General features: G+C 38.2%; 2 protein-coding genes across 2 annotated transcripts; both read left to right on the top strand.

Annotated features, from left to right (window-relative positions):
- Positions 1-838: 838 nt before the first annotated feature.
- Positions 839-3,630, top strand: LOC306909204 (putative G-protein coupled receptor; the record flags this gene model as incomplete). Its single annotated transcript, XM_079482693.1, has 1 exon — positions 839-3,630. One exon carries the CDS (start codon positions 839-841, stop codon positions 2,147-2,149), a length of 1,311 nt encoding a protein of 436 aa, XP_079338819.1. The 3' UTR covers positions 2,150-3,630.
- A 1,553-nt stretch (positions 3,631-5,183) lies between these two features.
- Positions 5,184-9,156, top strand: cav4a (caveolin 4a). The gene is made up of 3 exons (XM_079482722.1): positions 5,184-5,634; positions 8,191-8,378; positions 8,480-9,156. Exons 1-3 carry the CDS (start codon positions 5,419-5,421, stop codon positions 8,628-8,630), a joined length of 555 nt encoding a protein of 184 aa, XP_079338848.1. The 5' UTR covers positions 5,184-5,418; the 3' UTR covers positions 8,631-9,156.
- Positions 9,157-9,453: the final 297 nt, after the last annotated feature.

Raw genomic sequence — 9,453 nt, 5'->3', positions numbered from 1 at the left:
TCTCTTGGTTATCAGCACACGTCCACATGAGATCACCAAAACACACTGGAAATGTTACACTAGATGCACATTCACAAAACATTTTCATAAAACCTGGTGTTACAAACAACAGTATTACTTTTAGGACATAGAGCAATGGTAAAACTATGTTTTTGATGCATTGATATTGTAAAGTAGTGTGGAGTACTATGTAAATGATTTGGTCACATTTAACCCCAAAATAATAAACGAATTTGCTGGGGGACATGTTTGAAATTATCATGAATATAATGATTATTTCTTTTGTTTAGGGCTGTTCAACAATTTATCACATCCAGAATAAAAGTTTGTGTTTACATAGTAAATGTCAGTGTACTGTGCATATTAAGTTTGTATTTATAAACACATACATGTATATACTTAAGAAAAATAAATCATTATATGTATAATTAAAATGATATATAAACATAAATAGAAACAGGCAGATATTTCCTTAGTATATACTTGTATGTGTACGTGTTTATAAAAACAAAATAAATATGCAGTATTTTATGTAAGCACAAACTTTAATCTGGATGCGATTAATAACGATTAAACAGCCCTATTTAAATTTTTCGATATGATTTTGGGACATAATGTGATTTGGATAAGCTATGTGATATTGACCCAAATGCCATGTGGTGCTGTTTGCTTGCATACTACCTGTCAAAAGAAATATATATAAATATATTGAAATTTATATTGTTTCTTCAACAGAGCTAACCTTTGATCTCCAGACAAAGACTCGTATATTTCCGATTGGTTGAAAATGGAGAAACCCCTGGTTCTGTTTCATGTCATGTGCACTACGCTGTAAACCATGGACGCGTCTGGATTACCTCCAACAATGGAGCTCAATGAAACTGACCTTAATGAGACACTGAGCCATGGCCACCCAGGACACCTGGCTCCCAGCATGCAGCTGGGCACCATGTCCAATCCTCAATCACGTTTTCGAGACACTTCGTTCCTCGTCGTCATGGTGATCCTCAATGCGGTAGCGCTGCTGGCAAACAGCGGCATTCTAGCCATCGTTTTAAAAGTTCCCCATCTTCGCAAGTTTAGTTTAGTGTGTCACCTGTGCATCGTGGACTTGTTGTGTGCCGCCCTGCTCATGCCTCTGGGCATCGTTTGCGGCTCACCCTTTTTCGCTGGCGTGGTGTTTTCTGTACTCGAATGCCGGCTTTATGTGTTCCTCAATGCCTTTCTCATATCTGCCTCTATTTTTACTGTAACGGTGATTAGTATTGAACGTTATTTCTATATCGTACATCCCATGAGATACGAGGCCAGGCTGACCCCGTGGGTCTCGGCCGCCGTGATGGGACTGGTCTGGGTGGTTTCCACTCTGCTGGGACTGGCTACCGTCTTTGGGTGGTCCAATTATGGCAGCAGAAGCTCCATCGCCGCCACCCACTGCTCTCTACATTGGAGCCACAGTGGACATCGACGGGTGTTCGCTATTCTTTTCTGCGCCGTTTGCTTTTGCGTTCCATCTGCTATCATACTTGCCGTCTACGCCAATGTCTATAAGGTCGCCCACATGGCTGCCAGGGACAGGGGGCCGATCCCTAGCTGGCCGATGCCGACCCCGCACCCAAAGCGTCGATCCGATTCCGTCAACAGCCAGACCACCATCATCGCCACCAGCACCATCGTCTGTAGAAACCAAGTCCCCCGCAGAAAGAAGAGAACGCTGGTGGGCTGGAAAGCAGCCATCACCTTGGCCATTATCGTGGGCCATTTTCTGCTTTGCTGGTTGCCTTACTTTGCTTTTCACCTGCATCTGTCTTTGGGGCTTTCTCATAGTGATTTCGAGGAGGCAGAGGGTCTAGTCACCTGGCTGGCATACTCAACGTTTGCATTGAACCCGTTTTTTTATGGACTGCTGAACCGTCAGATCAGGGAGGAGTTGTGTAAGATGCTGTTGTGTTGTCGATCGCCCCGTAGGCCGATGCAGGGCGCAGCGTCCGGTCACAAGCGTTCAGGCCGGGAGGACGTCTTTCATTTTTTGCACAGGAACAGGGGTGAGGAGGGAAATAGATGCAGCTACCATACGGTCACACCGAGGAGTACAATGGAGCAAAACAGCTTTTGGATACCGGGACAAATAGCAGAAGAAGTCACATAAACATTGAATCGAGAATTAACAGCTCCATTGTTAAGTCGACAAAACTTTCTTTTCTTCATATTTTCCTTACTGTTGAAACAAGTGTTTTTTAAAAGAGAACACATTTTTAACTCATTACTTACACCAAGAAACATGCACGAACAATTACAACGTTTTTCAACGGTGAATTTACATTTATTCACTTGGCAGACGCTTTTATCCAAAGCGACTTAGAGCATATAAACATTTGTTTACAAGGCCATGCTACTAGGAGGATTAATGCTGGAGTAAGCAAGGGACAACAATATTATTTTTTAGACACAAGACATAGACAGTTATTGGTTAAACATTATATACATTGTTTACTGTACATTAAAGGGAAAGTTCACCCACAATGAAAGTAATGTCATGAATTACTCCCTCTCTAGTTGTTCCAAACCTGTATACGTGACTTTGTTTGGTTGAACACAGAGTGAGAGATTTGGAGGATTGCTTGTAACCAAACAGTTCCCAACAGCCCATTGACTACCATTGTAGGAAATATGTCAATGGTGTCCTAAATATATCATTATCATACATTTCTTCTTTTGTGTTTAACAGAACAAAGGAATGAACAAAGATTATGTACAGAAAATAGCCGTTCACCATGTATTTGATGAATATTATAAAAAATTCACTTATGACTGGAAAAACAATCCATCTGCTGTGCAGGTCAAATATTGGAATAAATAAACAGGCAATGAACCACCTCATACAAAGAAATATTGCAATTTTTAAGCAAACTATTTGTACATACAGTATTTATTTCTAAATGTGTATTTTAAAGGAGCTTTTTGTTGTTTTTGACTATTTATTGTACAGCATATGTTGAGTTGTGTTGTGTTTATAGCTCATTGGTTGGTCATCTACTGACTGTTGGCAGCATGGTTGGCACAGTCATGCCCATTGTCTGTGAAATATCTTCGCCCTTATTTTCAAAGTACGTACAGTATATGGAGTCACCCATTACATCACATTTAATTGTTCATTGTTTGTTTGCAAGTGGAACAGTATTACCGGCATTGTCTTTTGTCCATTGTGTATTATTGGAGATGCCCAAAATAAACAATATACAAAAGACAACACCAGTAACAGCTCTGTCCATGTATTTATGGTGAAGTGCACATGTGAAGTTATGATTTTTATTTGTCCTGGTAAAATTGTATTGCTCAGATGTTGCTTCAAGATTTCCAGATTTTTCTCCTGAAATTGCTTATGGTGAATAGAAACACAACAAGTTATGTGTTATAATACTTTAAGAGTATGGTGCTTTAAAAGTGTATGTAGGCTGCATAGATTAAATGATCTGGATTTGGGTGAATTTGAATTACAAATTTTGAAATTGTAAATAATAGTTATTTGTGATATTTTTGCAAATTCGTGCTCAGTTTGTGACACTGTTGAGATCTCTAAAACTCACGAAACACTGATAATAAACAAACTTGATAATAAACATTTTCATTTCCAGTAAATCAATAGTTGTTTGTTGTTAAATAGTTATTATCTGTTATATTTCTGCTTCTTTTCTGAGTTGACTTTTGGCCCAAACCCAGTGTGTTTCTCTGACTGTGGTTGCATAACATAGTAAATCTGCCAGATGAGGATGACAGCAGTTTACATTCAAACGGACAAGAACATTCACTTTAATGGATTGTATGTGTAATGTGCAAGGTTATTTTACTTAGTCTTAGTTATTTAATTAAAACTTTGAAAACGTTTATGTTCATTGAAATCAAATCAATTGTTGACCAAAAATAATTTAAAGCACTAAAATTATAATATTAAGAGAAAACTAAATAAAATAAAGATGATTTAATCTTACATAGCAAAATAACATAAAAAATATACCAATCAAAGCTCATTTAAAATATGAATAAAACTTTTATAGTATTCAATTTACATATTAGTACATGTGAAATATATGCAAACAGTTTTCTTCAACAATATTTCATAATGTCTCTTTAATAGGGAGATTTGACAGATGGGAATCAAATGCAGATTAGTCTTAACGGATAAAACAAACTAAACCAGGGCGTGCTGAAAGTGCATTTGTAGATGTGATGTTGTGAATTTGTTGAAAGCCGTTGAAACTGTGCAAATGTGAACACAAAAATATTGGTGATGAGTGTAAAAACTGTGTTTAAGTTCTCTAGCTAAATTTATCTTAAACATCAGCACTTTTTTGATAGTTTATTTTTCAAAGAATCTGTTAGAAGAACTGAAGTCTGGTTATGCACAATTCAGTCAATTCTATTCACTCTTAAATGCTAAACATTTTACAAATGACATTTAGTCCTTCCACTTTATGTACACATGTTTGACCAGCAGATGTCCTCAATGTGAAGTATTTCAAGGGCTCAATGGTTCAATTGATTCAAAGTTTTGAAAAGCATCCCTTAACAAAGCCTTGGTGATGTAATACACTGAAAAATGGTTTTTATATTTTCTATCTAATAAAATAAGTCTCTTTATAAATTTCCCTTTCTCGGACTACACTTACATGGTAAAGAAGGTACAACCGTTCCAACAATCTAGCCAATCACACCTGATGCAGCACAAATTTTAATTCTGAATCAGAAAATATCTTTCTGCGTCTCATCCAACAGAGTTGAGTTCATGCAAATGACGTGAAATTCCTTTTTTAAATATATATATTTATATCATTTCTAATAATGAGACCCACAGAGACCATTAATGTAAAATAGCTCTTATTAAAACCAATGCAACTCCTATTCTAACCACTGACTTCTGTGATGGTTTCTCTGTGTTTTTTAAGCATGGATGCTGCTTCCTACATCTTGTAGGTATAGCAGGTGGTTTTGTGCGAGTTTCATATTCGTCCAATGAGTTCTAGTTTTCATATCTAATTTCTCTACACGGTACATACTGGTCTAATAAATCCTAATCTCTGCCTAAATCATTCCAGATGCTTGATTCAGTTCTTGATCCATCTGAACTTTTCACGTATAGCAGTTGACCAGCGGGCTGTATTTGAGTGGCCACTAGCAAGATATTTATAGGCGATGTGTCAGTGGGGGCAGGGATCTTCCCATCTGGGCCTGTTTGGGAATGCCTACGAGGGCATCATCACTTTCCTAATATATCTTATATCCCTGCCACAGCTTTGAGACAATTAAGCCAGCTCTCCATTCACACCGTGTTTGTGTGAGTGTGTGTACTACGGTACATGTTAGGTGTACGTTTGCGCGTGTTTCTATGCAATTTTGACTTCACGACCTCACATAATACTGATGACGGGCACCATGATGCGGAGTATGGACCAGAGCGAGACAGAGATCGACCTGAGCGATGCGGGAGATGGAGAGGATGATGGGGAGCAACAGCCATGGAAGACACAGCTGGAAACCGTCCTGGAGGAGGAAGAAGAGGATTTAATCTCAACACAGAGCGACACCAGGCCTCTGATCAACGAGAGGGACCCAAAACAAATAAATGAGTGCCTACAGGTAATCCATATGATTATTATACAGTGTTTTTAGTGATATTGATTTTGTATATTATTGTGTTCTTGGATCTTTTGTTGGTCCTGGAACAGCATTCCTATCCAAAAAGATATTAAATCAACCTTTGAAATCAGAGAAATTATAGGAGTTCAAACTTCAGTCCTGAGTAAAACCAGTCCCGATGAGACTTATAGGGATCTGATTGGGATGTTATTCCAGGACCAGATTCTGTTCTGTTATTCGGTTGAACCAAAACCAGGTCCTATTGACACCTATGGAGACAAAATACAAGATTAAGGACATTCTTTCTGATCATTTATATTCCAAAAACCCTGCATTTAAGGACATTATGGTACTGCTGTACAAGCAACATTGTATTGACATTTTAGACACCCACAGCTGGTAGCAGGAGATGGATTAGAAGCACACGTGTGAATATCTACACTGCTGTGGACAATAATAGTAACCGCCTACTGGATGGGCCGAGCAGGCATATCACACAACTAAAGACTTCCAGAAGACCTACAGTACAGTGTTCACAGTCCAGTGACTTCAAATTCATAAAACTGAGCTTCAAACAGGAGATAACATTGACAAACACAGCTAAAAATGAGAACCGCAGTACTTAAAATGGTTCATGTTTAAATAGTGAATACTGTTATTGGTGCCTTCAGATGCACGTGGTGCAATTTGCACTAAAACAAGAAATTAATATTAAAATGATGTTGTGTGGCTCCTCCCTCTTCTAAGGCCAATCCAGTACATCAGAGATGACGTATTTTTGTGGGTTTACCATGAAGTAAGCGCTGCGCTGGTTCCCTCGACCGAAAGCCTATGCATTTTCCCATAGACTTTTGGAAGATCGCAAATTTTTTTGATTTATTATTATTGTCAAGATCATCTTTACAAATGAACACCACATTTGTTACTTCTGAAGCCGAAATACAATCGGCAGAAATAAAAAGCTAACATGATGCTGTAATAGACTACACTTAAAGTGGCCCTAACTCAGACATTTTCTGTCTATCTCATGTTAATCTTGAATACTTACAGAATTGTATCGTATGAAATATCCGCAGAGTCTTTAGTTTAATCACATTTTTAAAGGACAGATACAGCTGTACGATTATTTACGAAAACATCTGAACAATGCGTGCGTCTGAAAAATAATATCGATTCTAGGTACACTTTTGTTTCCATCTGCCCGTTGTCTTTCCGGGGCTCTCAAAACTACCGTCAGCTCTCTATTACTAGGTGCAGAAAATAAAACTGCACATCATCATGGATGACACGTTTCTGTGCGCTAAAACATCATCATGATCGTTTTCTAAAGTATGCCGTCATTGGTGTGGAGTGATTTCATTTGGTTGGAGGCAACGTAAACAATAATTTAACAGTGTGACGCATATCAATTTATAAAAATGTGTTCCCTGGTAAGTAATAACTCTAAAAAATAATAAATAAATAAATATAACGCATGTTGCATTATTTGTGAGCTTCACATGCGCGATGACGTCTAACGTCCCCGCCAAAGGAAGTAGTTGCGTTTAGCAACTTGTTAGCAACCGCCGTTTTTAAGATACAATAAGGCTTTAAAAAATCACAAGCATTATAATTGATGCTTTTTATGTCATAAAATAAAACGTGATAATATTTAGAGGTTTTGTTTAACCTTGGTTAACCTTGTTTAACCACAGACATTTTTCTATCAAAAACCAATTCAAATAACCCATCGACTTTGGAGCGTTGGAACCGGAAGTCTCTTTTCCGGGTTTTGCATGCAAAAATAATACCTCATCTCTGAGCCTTTCCATAGGCCGCAAGATCCGACAGGCGGATGACATCGCGAGAGCGATTCAAAAACAAACTTTTAATGTTTTTTGGAATTGCTTTCGCAGTACTTTGATGTCATCCGCCTGTCTGAACTTGCGGCGCCGCATGAAATCGAACAAGCCTCAGAAAAACATTAAGAGACCACTTCAAAATATTTAGGTATAGGAAAAATGATTCTTTTAGTTTCGTTTTGGGAACAACGAATAATCAAAACATTGTTTCTATTTGCAGAAAATGAAAACTGGAGAAACGGGTGAAAATAACAGAAAATATGCTCTGAATTTTTTCAGACCTTAAATACTGCAAAGAAAACACGTTCATATTCACTTCTAAGCAACACAACAGTCATATTTCTATGTGTATTTAGGAAAAGGTTCAAATTTGTTATTATGCGTTACCGTTGATTTTATAACAGTTTTCACGTGTCTTGTCAATCTTTCACATTGCTGTTGCATACTATATTGTGATTTTTTATTATATAAAGTATCAAATTAATTCAAAAAACAAATATTAGTTATTGTGTGAATTTGACGCACAATCGTTATGTTATTTTTTTAGTTCAAGTAACTACAAATTTGATGGCAGCCGGGAAACTTGCCTTTTTAAGTTAAAACAACAAATCCTTTTTACAGTGTGGTGATGCTGGTTGACCAAGCGTTGCGGTGAACCGGTTAGCATCCCAAACAGAGAAATGCACTGACAGTGTTATCAATGTTTGAATGGCAGGTGACTTTTCAAGATGTGATAGCAGAACCGGCGTCGGTCCGCAGTGGGGATCGTGTGTGGATCTGGAGTCACGCTCTTTTCGAAGTGTCCAGAGTCTGGTGTTATCGCATCATCACAGCTCTGCTGGCTGTTCCTGTGTCCCTCATCGCTGGAGTTCTTTTTGCCATCCTCAGCTTCATTCACATCTGGTATGAGCAAGTTCTTCAAGACTGAATGTTATCACCAAATTGGGATTTGAACCTAACAAATCTGACCATTAAACCACAGCACCCACTTTTTGCTCTTCCAGGTTCCTTTCGCCATGTGTGCAGGTGGTCTTGATAAACACAGGGTGGTTGCAGACGTTATGGAGCAGCGTTTTAGACTTCTTCATCTTGCCCTTCTGCCAAAGTGTAGCCAAGTGCTGCGGTGGAATTAGCGTTCGCTTTACACAGGAATGACAAATGTTTGTTGGAAGAATCAGCTCAAATGGGAATTCACAGTACTGGAAACATATTGCATTTCAGGAGGGATGACGATTTGATTCTTGGTCCATGGTATTGTGGACCACACCCAAATATACAAAGCGTGTCAGAGACTTGGAGGAAATGTATATTCTTGACAAAAAATTAGCTTAAGTATCTTAAAGCAGTAAAGGAGTTGTGTTTTATACAGATTGTATGAGCTTATTGTTGTCATTTCTTAATTTCCCACACAAGGTGTGATGAAGCCGCCTGTCTGCAGCTAGTGCTGGCAAAGCTGCCCGGACTTTCTATGAAGGACTTTGATGCCACATATGCTAAAAGGAGGCCACAGAAATAACAGCGAGAACTCTTTTAGTTACACAACATCTCAATCACCATATTGAATTAAGCAAGAATTGTCTCCTTATCCAGCACACCCCGGTGTCACGGAGAACTCTCAATCTATGTGTAAAGCACTTTTAAACGTACGGCAGGTTTATAAAGAATAAAGAGATCAAATCTGTTTATTGTCTTGCAGCTCAATGAGACTCAGTTTCGAATCGTATTGTAAATCATCTCATTTACTAAAGACTTTTGAACATCCGGTGATTCAAAATGGCTTTTGCACACTTGCAAGTGTGGCAGAAGACATAAAGATGCTTCAGATGCTTGACGGATCTAAAAATACAGGCAATCAAATAGGGTGTGTGTTTGTAACTTGGCAATAAGAAATACAAACATATCTGGCATGTTCCACAAATAGGTTACCAAACAGTGCTTTTAAACTACTTTTTTTAAATCCACTCATATTTTTGTTCAT

The sequence above is a fragment of the Barbatula barbatula genome, assembly GCF_947034865.1.
Source record: "Barbatula barbatula genome assembly, chromosome: 20".
Classification (NCBI taxonomy): domain Eukaryota; kingdom Metazoa; phylum Chordata; class Actinopteri; order Cypriniformes; family Nemacheilidae; genus Barbatula; species Barbatula barbatula.
Note: the sequence above shows the minus strand (reverse complement) of the source record. Positions and strands in the feature narration are given on the sequence as shown.

Excerpts from the sequence above, each read along its gene's own strand:
- cav4a (XM_079482722.1), top strand. The coding sequence starts at position 5,419 with ATGACGGGCACCATGATGCGGAGTATGGACCAGAGCGAGACAGAGATC. Across the intron at positions 5,635-8,190 it reads AAATAAATGAGTGCCTACAG|GTGACTTTTCAAGATGTGAT; the intron begins GTAATCCATATG and ends TTTGAATGGCAG. Across the intron at positions 8,379-8,479 it reads CTCAGCTTCATTCACATCTG|GTTCCTTTCGCCATGTGTGC; the intron begins GTATGAGCAAGT and ends TTGCTCTTCCAG.